The sequence below is a fragment of the Delphinus delphis genome, chromosome 4, assembly GCF_949987515.2.
Source record: "Delphinus delphis chromosome 4, mDelDel1.2, whole genome shotgun sequence".
NCBI lineage: Eukaryota > Metazoa > Chordata > Mammalia > Artiodactyla > Delphinidae > Delphinus > Delphinus delphis.
In genome coordinates, this window is record NC_082686.1 from 135,744,893 (window position 1) to 135,763,736 (window position 18,844).

Here is an 18,844-nt window from a genome sequence, read left to right on the forward strand (position 1 = left end):
GGTATCTTCCAAAGCTGGCCAGTAGGTACCAGGTGGTAGCTGACATCAGGAAGATACACACCACTCCTCTGACTTATTTGATCCATGCCCTCTTCCATCTCTAGCTAACAGCTGCTCACCTAGGATACAATTTCAGCGCGTACTCCTGCAGGGCTCTTCCTGATGGCCCAAACATCCCGTACATAGAACCTCCACCATGGCACCCATCACGCTGTTTATTTCCCACTAGGAGGGTGAGCCTTGGGGCTTATCTCCATATAGCCTGGACCTATCACAGGGCTGGGCAACCTATTTGGTGATCGATAAAAGGTCACTGAAATAAGTCATTACTGCAGGCTACCAGAAAGTCCTCTTCTCTCTTTGTTTTCTTAAAGGTCAAAGGTAATGTTAGATTAATTGTCACAGGGAATCTTTTCCATCCATCAGTTTTAGCTGTCAAGCTCGAGCTCAAAGAGTTTGAAGAACCTTTGTTCTTGAATTTGCAAGAGCTCCCTTCCAGGTTTTTGAAGCTACTTCCTCACAGATGTCTTGGAAGTCACTGAGCTCGGTGCTCGTGTTCTCCCAGATCTCTGGGTGTCTATTTATACGAGCTTCTCCAAAGCACTGGGAAAAGGGCACGGCTTGCCTGACAAGTCTTCTTATTTGGTGGCCAGTCTGTGGAAAGCATCCACGTTCAGGGACTAAAATAACCAGGCTGATAAAACTCCTTCGGTTTAAATCCCAAGTTCAAACACTACCCAGGAACACAAACCAAGGAAGAGGCCCCAGCTTCCAGCGTCAGGAAATACAGTTTGGAAGTCGGCAGAAATTGGCTGTGGGTCTCCTAACCCCAGTGTGACACAATATTCTCATCCTAGGAGCCAAGTTGTAAGCTTTTCTCAGATCCATAAAGCACATGTCTGCGCCCTATGAGGAGCTCCGGCTCTTTCTGAGAGTCTGCTCGAGTTCCGATCTGAAAGAATGCCATCTTCACAGAAACCCTGGTTCTCTAGAATGATACCATCTGCCACAGGCTGAGCTTCCTTTTCAGCCAAATACATTATTTATAACCTTTCTAATTGTGAAAAGGTAAGGGTGGAATTTTTCTACAGCCTGACTTCGATATGGTTAGAACATTCTGAACCTTTGCTCTCAAATACTGCAGGTCTCTGCATTTGAAAAACAAAAAACAACCCCCAAACCCATAAGGAATTGGTGGAAGTTACATAATTTTTTCAAAATATTCTATCCTGTCAACCCCCTGCTAGAATAGGACGTACACTGTTAAGTGTGTATTTATAACACATTTAGAAAACCGAAGGAAGAGAGTTTTTTATTTTTCTCCTTGGTCATCTTAGGAGCCAAGGAAGAGGTTGCGGGGAGAGGTGAGGCCTTCTGAAAAAACGGTTCATCAACTGGGGAAAGGCAGTGATCTGATTACCCTTAAAATTGCTTTGCTGTGCCTTTAACATCAACAAAAAAACCCACCCCCAAACAATGCTAATCAGGTTATTCAATCATTTAAACCAAAACTGTTCATGCTTTTCTGCCAAATCAACCAACCACAGCAAAATCTGTTATCTCTGATTGCTCAGCTTCCAGTCAAAAAACCAGTTAACCCCGACTATACCAAAAGTTTTCCAAAATACCCTCAAAGCGCTGCGTGCTCATGGAGGAGAAAGAGAAAGCCATGCCATCTTTAAAGGGTAATTGGAGCGCTGGACCCTATTTGCATATTACAGTTCACTCTAATAAACTACACAGCCTGTACCGGAAGCCAGCAGGTCCCTAGCATTCATGGGATCTCCGTACAGGCTTTCCGTGCACAATTTTTTTTTTTTTTTTTAACAGGACTGTGATATCATGATCAAAACTTACTAAAGACTTGTGGATGGTCTGACTGAGGTGGGAAGAGGTGCCAGAGCCTCTACAAAATGGTGGTTCACCCAAGTTTAAAGCTTTCAGGCTCCATCAGCAGAGAGGGCAAAAGCTACCACATCTTATTTACACAATTATCTAAATACGATTAAACAGCTGATGGACAAATATTAAACTGGAAAATGTATAGTCATTTCAGCTTAATGTAATCCTCTTTCTGTAAACACCCAAGATGATTTTTTTTCAACCAGAACAGTCCTGACATCTCATAAGCCTAAGGGTGAATAGCAAGAGATTGTTTTTGATAGTTATAAATATTCAAAAGACATGCAGACCATCTGCTTTCATAATACAGGTAAAGCAAGACTGAAATGGGGACTGCTGTATAAAAATGATTCTTTTAACAAAGTCTTCCTCTCCTCGAAAACTATAAAGACAGATGTCAAAAACTGTTTACACAGAGCAATCAGGAACGTGCAAAATGTAATATTCCTTTTACACACAGTGCTTGCTAAAGAGATTTTTTTTTTCCTTTTTCTTCCCATCTGTGTGTTGCAACACATTTCTACAAGTTAAAAACATTTTTTTTTTCAAACAGAGATCTCATGAATACCCAAAAACATGCTATCTGGTTTCTGAATGCTAATTAATTTCAACTAAGGAATCTGAATATCTTGTTCTGTAGGAAGGAATGTATGTTTTGAATTGGAATACTCCAGAGACACAAGGGGAAATCATCTTGCACAGGTTTAATTCTGTAAGGCGATTTTTCATGGTTCTACCTTGTCTGTAATATATATCTGGTACATCCATGTCTTAAAATGAAAGCACATAACTGCTCATGTCTTTGGCATAAAGTCTAAAATAATTGTTTTCTGAAATAAATGTCCGTGCGTGCAGAACGTATATACAGAAACCTTTAACTTCTCAGGCGACACACAGTGATGCTTTGTAAAGCCCCGCAGTTAATTTTCAGGGCTGGAGCACTAATCTTGACAGTAACCTTTTTATGTATTGTATTAATGGCACAGAGACATTAAGCACCTTTTTATAATTTTCAATAAAATGAGCATTTACTGAACAATCTGTCAAACTGCTGGCTCTCTATTATTTTACATTTTTATTTTTTGACAAGTGTAACTTCACACACTCGGCTGGCCCTCCCCTCTCTCTAGGTCCGGCCTGCCTATGGCCTGAATTTTCACAGCAGGTTTTTAGATGCGCGTGGGAAACTTAAAGGTCAAATTTTAACTTCAGATCAAATGGAATCAACTCCACATTCAAACACTGTTTTAATAGGGATTCTCAGTAAATGGGGTTTTCTTTTCATCCCAAAGGATATCAAATACTACAAACAAGGCATCATAGGAGATGGTGACATGGAACGAATTTGTTGAAAATTCACAGGTAGTCCCCATCTGGTATTGAGGGAGGGGAGGAAGGGAATCGGGTTTCGATTTATGGGAAGCAAATGGCAGGATTTCTAAGTGTCATACTCTCTTTGTGATGTTAGCTTATGTTCCCCAAATCTTTCCCTCTGGATCCTTTATTGCTTTCTAAGCTATTCTCTTGGGAGATACAACTGGGGCATACTTGGCATCTCAATTTGTTGAGAAGAGACTAATCACTTCTAAATTTTACTTAAACTCCAGTTGCCATCGTTAAGGCTCTTGCCATCTTGATCAATCCCGGTGCCTTGAAAATGGCATCGTCACACAGAGTCACCCTTGTATCGTGCTAAAAATAGAAACTCGGTACAAAGCTCCAAAGGAGCACAAAGGGAAGCACAAAGAGAACCTGGGCGATTCTGTTTTAATTCTCTTACTACATTTCCTAAAGATGAAAATGTGACCGTTTCGAAGCACAGGAATTTTATGTAATGGTTTAAATAGCCAATTCATCATGTTTAAAGGAAATGCTGGCTCACAGTTCGTACGGCTTTTCCGCATAATTAAAGTAATTTTACATAAGGCCCAGATAATATCTTCTGACCAGATTCTCTATTCTATCTTTTTGTATAAGTATCATCTAGATCGTTCTTAATGCTACTGAAACCTTCTTATTCAAACGAATTGAATACATTGGTAAAGAGCTTAAATTAGAAAATATTTGCTAAAAAGCGTACTGTTACTAAGGGCATGTAATATTTCAAACTAACTGCAGGCTTAGGTTTGCTCATCTGCAATATGAAGGGAAATGAACTAGATAATCTGCAAGGTCCCTTCTAACAACTTGAAGATTCTATGAGATCTATAGGCATTCCCAGACACAGGTCCTACAGGGTCTTCTTTAAGGACTAAAGAAGATGCGATTGTTATACCCATCAACCGTTCACTGTGCAGACATTACCAACTACAGTTTTATTTTTTAGGAAGGTTGGAGTCCCTCGGTATCTTGCTTATAATATGATTATTAAAAACATACTATCATTAAACATTACGCTACTCCAAATAGAATTTTCATAAGTTTTTCATTAGATAAATCTAGTGAGTTTTATTTGATTTTATAGCAAAAATCATTTCCTAAAATTCTAAATCCTGAGCACTGGGAATGCTTGCTCCTTCTTTCTCTGATGGCCCTTGTGTGGTTAAATCTCCCATTCTCTATGGAGATTAAAATTTCTCATATCTGTACTTAGAAATAGCAGAAAAAGATACCAAATTTGTATTAAATTCCAGAGGTCCTAAATAAAGCATTTTGAGAAACTTCAAGCCACAGAGTGAAAAAAAAAACTAGTCTGAACAATCCATTTTTCCAAAAGTAAATACTAGAATCAGACTCTGTAACTCTTCACAGATTTTATATCCCTTCCTTCCTTGTATGAACGCTATTAGATTTTTAAGCCACACTGCCTAAAAACTGGGGAGAAAAGTAAGACTGCTTTTTAGCTTTTTATGGGGCCAAAGACTTTCTTTGGGAGTCTCATGAATCCGACGGAAGCTCTCCCCACATATATACTCCCCAAAAGAGGCTTGGAACTTCTGGGTCTGCACAAACCCTTGGGAGCCCACTGCGTGGGCAGTGGATCACACCCAGATCTGATCCAAGATTTCACAGGAGACTGAGGGCTAGGTCATGTCCTTGATTTCTGTGTTTTATTAGTTGTTAGTTGTTAGCCAAGACTTCCCACGTCTACTAAATAAATAGAAACCAATGTCACCTCTGGATGAGGTCACAGAGAAAAATCAAATTAACCTAGCTCACCTCTATCAGTATTATGAAAATGCTTTACAGTTTAGGAAAATGCCATATACTGGTAATCACCTCTTTGGGAGTTATGGTGAAATGGTAAAAAAAAAATGTGCTGGACGGGCTGTCCGTCATGAAGTAAGGAGCTCAGTCCATCACCAGGTGCGTGAAGAGCCAGGCTGAGCTGGTGCCTCCTGCAGAAGGGTGGACAGACCAAGCCCCTGAGGCCTGTTCCGCAATGGCTCAACACTTATCTCCACTTGCAGCTCTCTCTAAATTCAGGTGATTCTGGACGTTCACACCGCTGACTTTTACACACTAGATGTTTATAGCCCCAAACGGAGTCTCCAATGCCAAATGTGGCCTCTGGAACCTCAGCTGAGGGACAGACATTGTGAGCTAACACGGGGTGGTACTTAACTGCTGGCATTTCCAGCTTGGCAGTGTCAGCAGCTTGGCAGTGTCAGCGTCTTGGTCTAAAAATCATTTGATTCTGCTATTGGTATTCCCCCCCCGCTTTATTTATTTTTTTTAATATGAGAAATAGACAAACATAAATAAATAGAGTAATAGTAGAAAAGCATGGATCTCAAATATAACGCAATTGAGACAAAATGAAACCTACTAGCCAAGCTGAAATACACAGTTGATTATAAAAGAAAAATTTTAAATGTGCACGGAAATATGTTGTTAAAGAGTGTGCTTAACAGTGACGTATAATTAGGTCTTTTATAGCAGTTTTTAGATCTCTGGGTCCCTTGTACCTCCCAAGACTATTGTTCTGCTTACAAACATAGAGGTTTTGTACATATACTCAAGAACAGTGACAATATAAGCAAAAATATGGGACAGCTTGGAATATCAGTAGGTTTTCTTAGAGGAAAATGTAGAAGTAATTTGCTCTTGGTAAGGTAAATTAAAAATTCAGAATTAAGTGTAATAGGAAATATATTTTGTAAAGTAGGATATTATAGATAAGACTACATATAAAATACTAGTAATAAAACTACTTGACATAGTTTATAGGCTCATGAAATAAACATGATGAAAATTCTATGAGTCTGTTTAGGTTTGACAAATATTCCTGAGATCCTACTGTGTGTCAGATCTCTGAATGTGATGATGAATAAAACTTAGTCCCTTTGTGACCATCAATTACAGTGTACTCAGAGAACGGAGTTAGTCCACAGATAATTACAAAACAAAGTGGAAAGTGCTATTGGGGGGGCATAAAGGAGGGACAGAGACTTGGATGTAGGGAGTGGGGGGTGGAGGGTAGTTAAAGGAAGGAACACTGGGAAAACTCACATCCAGAAGACAGTCCACACCAGGCATCTTTGACACTGTCCAGTCTAAGATACCACATCTGCTTAACTTTCAAATGTGCTTATTTAAAGCATCATGCTTGAGTTTTCCCCCCACTTGCATTTTAAGATGCATCAGACTTTTATACTGATTCTAAGGAGGGCGCTAAAAGCATTCCTTAAAGGTGAGAATGAGTTAGTTATAAAACGGCCCTTTAATTATTTCACAAACGAAAAGTTCTTGGTTGTTTCCATAAAAAGTGACACTTGTACCAAAATCTTCTATGTTAGCAACGAAGTTTCTTAGACCCACAAGTGCCCTTTCAAACTCTCAATCCCCAGGCTGTAGAAAAACAAGTATACTGTACTTTAGAACTGAGCGCTGTTCCAAATGCTTTACAAGTATTAACTCATGTAATTCTCCTAACAATCCTGAAACATTGGTACTATTATCTTGCTACTTTACAGATTTAAAAAATGAGGCATGGAGAGTCACCTGCCTGAATTTACAGAGGGGTAACGACAGAGCTCACATTCTTGACTCCCATGGAACGAATGCTATTAGCTTACTAATTATGTGATGGCAAAGAGCAGTGGCTGATGAAATATATCACTTCCAAAGATAGTTCCATTAAGAAATAAAAAGAAAATGAGATCGAGCTCTGCCCTACGTTAACATAATCGAGGAGATTCAACACATTTGGCGAAATATTTATTGTGACGTTTCATAAAGATAATACTCGTTTTGGTTTGCTCCACGTTTTTCAGTTGCATAGGAATAAGCGCTGGATTGATAGTAAAACGGGACAAGCCTAGGACAGTCGGGTGGTATCCAATGAGGAAATACCCTGTCTTGTCATCTAGATAAGAATGTGATTTCAAACGGTGCTAACAATTAAAGCTTTAATCGTTCTTAACTTTCAACATCATTTGCCTCTTTAACCTCTTTGAGTAAACTAAATTAGATTAGCATTTTCGTGGGGAAATATTGCCAGACAAGAGAATAGTCTTTTGAAAAGGAGAAAGAAAAAGATGACTAAGGAGGATGAAGTTTTAGAGTAAGGATGAGAGAAAAGAAAAAGTTTCTTAAGTCAGCCACCTTCTCTACAATGCGGAATTCTGCAGCCTCCTGAATTGTCCCTAATGGAACTCCAGCACCCCATAATAATACTGCATATTAGAACCCACTACAATCTTACATTTCTGTAGCGCCCTTCATGCAAGGATCCCAGGGTGCTTTACAATCATTATGAGTTAAAATTAAAACTAAAGCACATACAATTCCTAACAGAACCATTTTAAAAATGCTAAGCAGAACAAATAACTTTTAAGTCTAGATTTAAAAGTCCCAACAGCAAGAGCGTTCCTTATTTCAATTGGCAATGAACTGCGGAGCCTGGCTGACGCTCTCTCCTGTTACGTTAAAGGCTCTGTTATGTTTTTTAATACTCAGAGCACCTTACAATCAAGCAGTTTCCAAAGAAAGAGGAAAAAAATCTGGTGCGTGTAGTATCTGTTTTGATTATTCTGAATTTAGGGTTTTCTGTTTGTTTGTTTATGAGTTTGTTGGGGACCAAAATCTGACATGAAATAAAACAGGTTTAAAAAGCAAATCCAGAGAAAGCCCAACTTGAAATTTACGTAGTCATTCTGACAAAAGACACTCCAAAAGCACTTTAAAACTAGCTGTTTGAGCAAGAAAATCTGATTGATTAGCATGATTTGGTTAACTTTTTAAAAAAATTAGAAACTAGCATTTAATAGGCTTTCTCTCAGGCCATGTCTACTCCTAAGCCTTGGCAGTATTTATTATTCTGTAAATCAGAAAAAAATAGGGGAAATGCACTCATGATATGGTAATTTTCCTTGCATTAGTGATTTTGAGGTCAGAGGAAACCTGTTCAGATCTAAAACAAAGCGTAGGTAAAAATCTATTAAGTGAAAATGAAGTGCTTACTTCTGTCAAAGCACCCTCTAAATTGGCATGGCTTAAACTCTTTTATGTTTTATTCTTGTGAAAAGATAGTGGCCATAAAATATCTGAGATCAATCCATTTGAAGTCAGATGCTTTATTAAGTTTGGCTTTTTTGAAAGGTTACAGGGAACTAATATCAAGCTACAGTAAAACCCTTATGTATATAAACCGGCTAAAAATGAGCCTGGTAGATGAGACACAAAAAAGCAAATTTGCAATTTGGAGGACACGTCTATTATAGATGCTACGTATTACATTATTAACACAGAACAGATATCTCACTAATTTGAAAGAGGTACTAGAGTGAAGTAATAACTGGTTCAAAAAAGGAGACAGAAAAAGTAATCTGATGTAAGTTTAGCAATTCACACAACTGCCCATTTAAGACTGGTTTGCCATTTCCTTTATGGATCTCGCCATTAATTGCTGAAAGTAGTAATAAAATCCAATTAGTATCTAGTACTTCCATGCCTGGCAAAGCAGATATTCATAACCTCGGACTCCCTTGGGCAGTAAGGTAAAAACTGGGAAAAGTTTTGCCATTTAAAAGAGGAAAGAAAAGCTCCTACGTGGAGCTTTTCCTCAAAATATATGATATTTAATGACAAGATTTACAATAGATTTACAATATTATGCTAGGAAGGGGCAGGTACAAAATCCTACAAGCAGATCTCAAACAGGAAACTTTAAATAGAGCTGCCAGTTATACCCTTGGTCATCACATTGAGCCAGTGAATGACTAAGGTCTATATTTTCACATAGACTCGAGAAATTGCCCACTGTTTCCCATGCAAATATCTAACGTTGTCTTGGGCTATTAGTGCAATTATACCTACTGATCCGGACAGGATGTAAGGACGGGGAGAAGTGACTGCCAACAGAGTTCTTACAGTCAAACTTTTTGGAACCTCCCAAATACCAGACTATCCCAGGAATCAGTCCCCGTGCTCTAAATCACCCTCGAATACTCTAAATTAGGGGCATGACGGTATTTTTAAAGTGAGTCAATGTAAGAATGACAAAATCAAAGATACAAAAACAAAACATACGTTAAAGAAAAATTTCAGCAGTAAGAATAAATACAGTTGGAAAACTGTAAGTAGTTATCAGTACTACAGAGAAATGTATTTTATAAAACATCAAATTAGTTGGCCTTTTTTAAAAAGGCCTCTGTCTCTATCTATCTATCTATCTATCTATCTTTCCTTCCATCCATCCATCCATCCATCCATCCATCCATCCATCCGAGAATACTTGATTAAGCTCACAGGGTCTGGGTATGAATTCTCGCCCCTCTGCTTCACCTGCTCCGTAATCATGGGACTTGCTTAAACATTCCATGGCTCGGGTTCCTTAACTGAAAATGGGGATATAAAACCATATACCACTTAGGGTGACAGATACACTCTTGATACTGTAAAAGTACTAAATGAAAGTTACTATTATTTCGACTACTAAGATGTGTCACCCTTATTACTCCATAGGAAATAGAATGCCTGTCACACAGCAGACTGTCAATACCTATTTCTGAATGAATAAATATATGAATATGTGAATAAATTTCATAGGTTAGACTCTCATGTGAAATACAATATTTGAATACTGATGTTGGATATTCTCTGGAGAAAATGTGATTATTAATGTTTACTGGAATTTTTTTAGAGACGTCATTTTGGCCCCAAAATTATGAAAAAAATAATATAAAGTGCAGTTAAAAAATATATATATCTCTACAGCCTAACAGATAGGGATTTTTTAAATTGGTGCTTTGTATAATACAGACTGAAAACCAGCTGAACACAGGGGTTTATTAATGTCTATGGAAATGACTGTCAAGTTTCAGAGAATGGGCAGGGTTAAGCGCCAAGCTTCAGCAGGGCAAGGTGGCTTCTTTTTTCGCCTGTTTTGCCAGTACCTAATGAAAAGTCTGACACATTCTACACCCCTAGATGCTGTCAGAAAAAGGAAAACCAAAATATCATTTTTCTCCACGTTACTTCTAAATGGAACGTTCGAATTTAAATTCATTTTATATATCTTTTGCTACTTGAAAATAAAAATGACAGTTCTCACTGTATGGAGGACTCGGGCTTGGAGCTACTTTTCCCAGGTAAGAAATGAAACAGAAAGAACCGGCACCTTAAAAATACGAAAGTGGTGATGTGTGAGCGTGTGTGTGTTTGTGTACACAAATGTGAATGTGTGTGTGGTGGGCAAGGGTGGTAAAAATGCACATATATCAGATTAAAATCCCTTAGGAATATGTGACCTAAACTTTTTAGAAGGAAGACGCTAGTCTGGCAGAAGTAATAACTGACCTTTTACTTATGATACTTTTAACAAAACGAATCTATCCTTGTACTGAATGTATACATATTTATCTAATGTTCAATTTCTAAAACTTCAGGGGAAACTTAAAATGAAATCTATTTTTATTGTACATCAAAATATTTACTTTTTCAAATCCCAATTTACCTTCCAAATCCATACCCTCCAAGTTCCCATGACCATAAGCTTTCCTATCCCCACGTCAGACTTTATTCTCCCTTCCTTACTTGCAGGTCAGAATACAACACCCACCTTACCTAACCACATCCACTGAAAAAAGCAAGAGTAACAACACAGCGCCCAACCTCAGATCCATAATGAGCTAAGGGTTTCTTATGCCTTAGAACAGTTTACAAAAATAAACAAACACGTGGTAGAAAAAACAATAAATGGATGTCAATCTATTTGGGCAGATTTATGATAGGAAATCAGTCACAGAAATAAAGGTCTGAGTTATAAGTCAAACCCCACGCACACTTAATGGAATTTCTGCGGCTAGAGAAAACCTTGCAAAGATTATCCAAGAAAACATTACTGCAGGAAAACCTAAGTCTTCATTTTAAAATCAACACACTAAAACGCATCCTTGGGAAAGGACTTTGGGGGTCAGTCACTAACCAGCATTTTGACTTTAATCTCTGGGAAAGATAACATCTTCTAGTTCTAAGATTGGAAGTGCAAACTGGACTTGCTCTTTGCAAGTAGGGGACAATCCTCCTGGGAGCACTGGAGGCATGGCCTGCCGGACACCCCAGGCAAATTCCTGGGGCTGCCCCTCCCCTTCCCTCCTGGCCGCTCCTCAGTAAAGGGAATCTCCTTGCCCACAGGGTGGACATTCTGCTCAGCATATCATTAGGGACCCAATGGCCATATTCAAGACTGGGCTATTTTACCATATTAAACAAAACCAAATCCTTAATGTACAGCAAAATGGGCATGCTGAATTGTATGCTAAGAGTCCTCACGTGAATGAATCAGAACTCCACAGGAGGGGAAAAAGTCTTAAGCTGTAGCATTTCTTGGCGTTAGGTCCCATTTTGTACAAGACTGAGGCCGTATTTATTATTTGCTAGGCATTTTGCACCACAGCATCTTCATCACCAAATCTCACCAGGGAGGAAAAAAAGAGCAGTTTTACCAAGCTCAGCATATATTTGGGGCTGAGGCCTTAGAGTGCCTGCATTTCCTCTAACTAATAACTTCTGACAGAAGAGAAAATAAAGAAGCAAATGGAAAACAGTCCATAATTAAAACATTCCGAATTGAGTATCAGACTCACGAATTCATTCTAGAGAAATAGAAGATGATGCAGCAGAATATAAAATAACCCCCTCATTTAGAGAACAAGTTGCACTTTTTCAAAATATTAAATATTAATTTCAAATATTTGCTGCCACTGCTGAACGATGTATACTTTTACAAATTTTTTTTTTTTTTTTTAAAGAAAGGAAGATTGTAATTACAACTGATGTTGAAGTTACAGCCTAGTTTCACCACTTAAGGATGACAGCAGGGTCCCCAGCTACCCAGGCCCACATGTTCGTCTCGAGGCCTCTATAGAAATTCACCCATGTCTGACTCCAAAACCAAGTCCTGAATTTCATTTTGTCAATTCTGTTTAACATTATAATAGTTTGTATTTAATTCATTTCCCATGATAACATTAAGTAAACTCACAATTGTATTTATAAGCTATAGTGAGGTAGAGTTTATTGGCTGAATGTTGATGTCATTTAACAATTAGTTCTCACTGCCTGTTTCAATAAATACTTATACTAGCATCCTCTTCTCCGGCTCACAGTAAATGCCTTAAATCTCTGCCTTCCCAAATCAATGGGACACTTAGTAACATGAAGATACATGAGATTCCTATAGTGGGTATTTATATGTATTTTAACGCTGAGTTAACAAACAAACAAATAAACCAGCCTTTAATTCTAGGACATTTCAAATTTTCAAATGCTGAAACTAAGTGACAAACTATCTGGAGTTGTCTGCAAAATCCAAAGCCCCAGAGGTAAGTCACCTGCTTCATTATATCATCCTATTGATTTAACTGTGTTTAATTAATTTAAATTACTTTTATTCGACGGTTATAAATTCACATCCTGCCTACTCCAAGGGTGAGAGAGAGAGAAAGAGAAGATCAGCTAAAATGACAAAAAGACTTTGCTCTGATTTTCAAGAAACGGACACTTAACACCAGAGAATATTTTACCTGTGGCCACAGCTTACCTTAAAAGAATATAAAAAGCCATCATTAACTGTAAACTTAATTCATTTGCTTCATTCCTAGAATTGCTAACAAATAACAAAGTAAAGCTGATGGACTGTAACGCAGCAAACCTGCAATACATGGAGGTTCCATGAAACGGCAGCACAAAAGGCCACAACCTTCCTTCCAAAGGTACCCATGTATCTTCACGGCCATCACATTAGAAACACATTTTGAGAATATCTCAGTTGCAGAAATGTTTACAGCACTCATTCAGTTCAAGTCCAAATGACTGACAGACTAACATTCACACTTACATTTTAAACTTGCATTGAAAGAAAAACTTTAAAAATTTAGTAAAAATCTAGTTAGACCAGCACTTCAACTATACTCTATGGTGGCATGACCTTCACTGGTGTGGGCACTGAGAGATGACATTACGACACAGTTACGTCGTGACCACACGAGCAGCCCATGAAGAGCGGGTTCACAGCATCCTTTCTTTTTTATTTGAAATCAGCTCTGCATCATCAAAAGTGATGTTTGGCTTTACATTTAGAAACAGAGGCAATCTCTCAGTAGAGTTTTAATTGCCCCTCTACCAAAATTCACTCTAAAAACTCGAATACAATAATAATAAATCTTTGTCTGATTTCAAAAATCCCTGATGGTATGACAGGCGTCTCAGAGGAAAACATATGATCTCACTAAAAAATAAAAAGCTGGGGTGTGTAAACCAATGCCATAAAACTGGTGACAAAATCCTGATAAATAATAACTATTTAATCTTTAGTTACAGGGAAGAGATTTCTGTTTTCTGTTCTTACTTAAAAAATTTTTTTTTACTAAATGCTATTTCTTCTTTTTTTTTTTTTTTTGGTAATGAACAAAGTATCCAAAAACTATACTATACTCTTGTTTTATTGAGGTAGCATGGTGCAGTTTTGAACATTAACACTTCCAATGCCCTTCCCACTCACCTAGGGGTGCCTGGAAGTTATACCACCTTTATTCCCTTAAACAAAGGCTCTCAGGACAATGTAGCTTCCAAGCTCAGAGCACTCAAGAGGAGGAATCTACAATCGAGCTAGTGTAGAGTTCTGCTGAGCTGTTTTTCCTCCGCTCTTTTCCCCAAGGGGGAAAAAGTATAAAGGCTCTGGTTCAGGACGAATAGGGCATATTTTTGAAAGTCACCAGCGGTCAAGTCACTTTGCCTTTTGGGGAGATTCTTGCTTCCGATGCCAGTTGCTTTAGACTAGGGAACCCTATTACACCTCCAACTAGGGCTGCCCACAATGTCCTATCATTTAGGACAGGCAATGCCAAGTACCTGTGAGAGGGGGCACTCCTTGGCCAAGGAACTCTGATTCATATCCTTCAGTAAGTCCTTCAGCGCATTCCTGACGGTGGTGTGGGACCACTGTTCTGGAGGCAGGTCTTCTAGTTTGGGGCAACTATTGGAGACACAGATTAGAAAGGGGATTATGACCAGATCGCATCCTGCTGCAGAACGTTCCTTTAAGACAGACAGATTTCATTTTGCGCATCAAACAGATGCATCTGGAGATTGCTCTCGGTCTCCTGATTGTTCCGATTAGTTAATTACTTTATACAACACATCTGCTGTATCGATGCATGAATTATACATCAGCTGCCTGTGGTGGCTATTTTTTCACGTTACTTCTACCTTCCTGCTCTGATGTGCTTGGGAAGACAATTTAAGGTGTGCTGCTTTCTCACGAGCCATGGTGAAAAACGGGAACGTGGGAACACTTTCCTTTCAGGACTCGAGTTAAAATGGTAAAAAATATATATATACATAAATGAAGAAGAGCTCGGCAATAGCGAATAAGGCATTCTTTCACAAAATGTACACAGATGGCACTGTTCATGATATGCAAAAATATTTTTCTCTTAAGTAAACTTTATGTAAAATGCCTTCTTGTAATGCATCATTTAATCCACTGCACATACAAAGTCTCGTCGTCTGATAACCTGCACAGATCGATGCATTTGGGGGGAAGGTTGCTTTTTAATGACAGATTGAAGTTAGGAAAATAAAGCAGAAGGGGTAAAGTAACAAAATCAATTTGGGTTAACCTTTCTGAAACACAGAGTAAATCACAACTGAAGGGTGACCAGAGATGCTTTATTTCAGATGATCAGGTAAGTAGAATGTTCTGCCCTAGAGTTGCTGTCCTGACTCACCTGTGTAACTGAATTTTCAATGTGACCACATGATACACGTCTTGAAGCATATCTGCTACCGTAGCATCAGGGGCATCAGTCACATAAGACAGTGGGACTGGATTCCACTTTCCAACCTGGATTAGTCCTATTCCAGATAAAGAGAATATGTCACTAACTATTTTACCCTTCAGATAACGTATCTAGTAGAAGGTTTGTTCTTTTTCTTTTTTAATTGCCCCCCACCACAAGCAATATTGTTATTTTTTTGAATGATTCCCTTCCCTCTAAAAGGCAGGTCAATGAAAATATTCACAGCTTAGCTTTCTAAATTGTGAAATTATGTAAATGACGGTGGGGTTGGTTATTATTTTGGAAATAAAACCCCATCAATAAAACCTAGGCAGAGGCCACATTTTCCTAACTTGCAGGAAGTTCTAATAAGACATAGCTGAACCAGTTCTAAATGGCTTTACGATTTAGATAAGATTCTCTACTGCAATGGGAATCAGCATTGAAAAATACTTTACAGCCCATAAAACCATCAGAAACAGAATAAAAGAAACAGAACTAGATATTCAGTCATAAATGCAAATTGACTCTCAACAGTCCATCTGCTCAAATACGTTCCTCACTTCCTTGTGGGTCCTCAGTGGAGCAGATTATTAAGGTCAATAAGCATACTAATGATTCAGCTGAAGTAATTTAAAAAAAAAAATCTACCTCGACATTCCACATGAGCAAAATGTGTGTTAACTAAACCAAACTGAATTAAGCCAATTTTTTAAAGCCACAATCTAGAAGGAACCCATGTAACACACAGGCTACAGTTTTTTGAATGGAAATATTCAGTTGCTTTCTCTGCAAGGTAAACAAAGGATGCCAAGCAATTTTTCCAACCCCACGTCTGCATTATTTACCTTTGGCCTGGGCAGCAGAGCTATGCGAATAACCCAGAGACAGCAAGGCCATTTCAATCAGCTGGTTGAAAAGCATATCCTTCCTCACCAACACAAATTCTGCATGTTCCTCCTTGCAATCATACTCAATGGCATTTTCATAATGTTCCACCACGCAGAAAACCGGTAGCATGGTTCCTATCAAGGACACAGAGGAAAAAGAGACGCAAACCAACGATCTTCAGAAATACAGTCTGGGGGGAGGAAAAACGAAGCCGTGAAAATAAATCTTCAACACAGTGAGAGAAGGGGCGGCTGTGTTTCCAAGGCAGACAGGGCACAGAGATCCAGGCGCACACACACACACACACATACACCTGCCTTTATTTTTATTTTTTTAAGTTGTAAGAGAAATACTGAAACAGAATGTGAACTTGGCCCTGAGGTAACTTGGGCTCTGCTTTAATTTTAACAGTGCGTTTCCCCACATCAATTAATGCAGAACTACCTTTTTGATCAAATCATAAGGCTGATGAGAGAGGAGCCAGGGTCTCGTCTGATCTGCTGTGAGTGGTACCCAGTGTGCAAACGCAATTCGCTACACTTGTCCTCGAAAGAACCCACCTTTGGGCTTCCTACACACTTTTGTTAACATTAAACGTTCATTGTCTGTATCCAAACAAATTATATTTGATGATAAAATCATTAGCATTTTCCTCCTTTTTTAAGACCTTGACTTTAACGAGTCCATAGAAGAAACACAAAACTTAACCAAACTGATGTTCAAAATACACGATTTCAATATGTGCAAACTGTAGATGAATAAGGTTTTACTCTGATGGCTACTCATTTAAGCTATCTGCCTAAAAAGATATCACAGTAACCACATGTCTTTAAAATGAACAATCTTTGCCATTGCAAATGGGATAAAAATGAGAGGAAAGGAAACTGGCCTCATCAGGGCATCTTAGGATACAGGAATCTGCATAGACTTGAGGTGTTCTCTCTTTATTTACTGTAATCCCACGTAATAACGCAGTAGCCAGATGATTAACAAACACAGGCCACACCACTGTTAGCAAAGAGGTTTCTAGAAACAGAAATCACGGAACGTGGTAGTACTCGAGGTGTTTACGCAGCGCACTGTCAGACTTCCAGAGATAAACGGAAAAGGGTTAAAAGCAGATGCATCTGAACTATACTGTGGCAAGCTGCCAGGAGGGTATCATCTTTAGCATAAATGATGACTAGGGTTACTTTAACAGGGCACCCAGGATCCCCAATTAGTCCTATCACATTAATGCCTCTATAAGCTCTGCCCTCTGGACTCACAGAATCCAACCAACTTCTGAAGGTGTCGAGTGCCTGCCAAGCACAGATAAAAATCAGGATTTCCTCCTGACACTAGGGATGCCCTTTAAAAACGCCCTCTTTGCTTGTTGCTGCTGAACAAAGCCGGCAGTAAAAGCGGCTACATTTTTCTACGTGTGCATCTACCCCACAGCTTCAGTGAACTGTTCACAAGAGATTCTAGCTCTGACAAATAAACCCCTTTAGGTTTACTTAGAAAGGCTCGCAAACTCATTTGGAGGGACCCAACAGGCTAGCGATGAAAAACAAGCTGCGGAGCTTGCCAATATTCATGTCACTCATTCGGCTGTTTTATACCAGAGAGAGAACCCATCAGGGATCAGAAAGAGACTGGGGGAGACCACAGCAAAAACAGCAGTATGCAAAGGGGTGATTTCTTCCTTGGCTGGAAGGTACTTTGGCAAAACCTTCTAAACAAATAAACAAAAACCTCCAACCCCTTTTCTTAAGGTGTGCTTTCTCATCCCGGCCCCACTTTTTATCTAGCGCCTGTCAAACAGAAACCCTGCACTGGAAAAAGAAGATTAAAAAAAATACTACCACCACCACCAAAAGGCTGTAGGAATTTTGTTGCTTGAAGTAAGCAGAAACTTCTACAATTAAACTGCATTTTTAAAATGTCACTATGAATGCAATGCTTAAAAAAAAAAGCACTTGAGCAGGAAGTGAAATGACTGTACTTTGGTTTCTCCTCCCCCTGTCCTGAGGTCTTCAAAGAATTGGGTTACTAATACAACAAAAACATACACATTGATTTCTCCTCTTATAGAATGATACAGACCTGTTCTGCTCTTTGCTTCTCCTGAGACCTATGAAATAACTGTAGGTTTTTCAAACTGTTGAAATATATGAGAGTTGTTTTGGACTTTATTTAGAGGGACCCTGTAAGATCATTAAGGTGGCTACTGATAAAGCGACAACAGTAGCCTTTAATTCCCAATCTAGCTTCTAAACCTTCCAGCAAACTGTCACATTGTCCTCCGGATGCTGGGAGTCAAGCTGAACAGGGGACTTCTCTGAACTGTCTGATTATTTGTGTAAGCGCTGGACAAGGCTTCCAACTCCACCAACTTCATAACCTTCCAGCATGGAAAGGGGAGTGCGCTGGTCACTGCTGACTGCTAAAAATACCCCATGATTTAAACCTGAAGGCAGTCTTAGGAGCTTTTGCTGAAGGTTTATGAGCCTGTGTAAACAGCACGTCTGCCATAAGGAGCAGTGAAGTCTGTAGAATCCTTGTCTAAAACTGTCCTGGCATTAAAGTTTGCTGTGCAAATATCACATAATACCAGAGACAGCTGAAATCTCCTATTTAGGAATTTATGGAACTTACATGTTTGCAGGCGTCAGAAAGTCTTTTTTATAGAGCCCCAGTGCTTCGCAGTACAATATTAATGCACTCTGTTTGAAAAAGCCGTAATAAATTATATTTTTAATGCTCTTACCCTGGCTTTCTTAAGATGCATACATTCTTGGCAAACAATCAATAAATAGGGTAATCATGAGGAGAGGCCAAAG

The 18,844-nt window shown here is 38.9% G+C and overlaps 1 protein-coding gene across 3 annotated transcripts in view; it reads right to left on the reverse strand.

Annotated features, from left to right (window-relative positions):
* SATB1 (SATB homeobox 1) overlaps window positions 1-18,844 on the reverse strand; it is a 99,457-nt gene that overhangs the window by 55,168 nt on the left and 25,445 nt on the right. For all 3 annotated transcript variants that reach the window (XM_060011531.1, XM_060011529.1, XM_060011528.1), the window contains exons 3-5: window positions 15,977-16,153; window positions 15,078-15,204; window positions 14,200-14,323 (exon numbers count right to left, since the gene is read on the reverse strand). In XM_060011531.1, coding sequence (XP_059867514.1) covers window positions 14,200-14,323; window positions 15,078-15,204; window positions 15,977-16,153 — 428 coding nt within the window. The remainder of the gene's footprint in view (window positions 1-14,199; window positions 14,324-15,077; window positions 15,205-15,976; window positions 16,154-18,844) is intronic.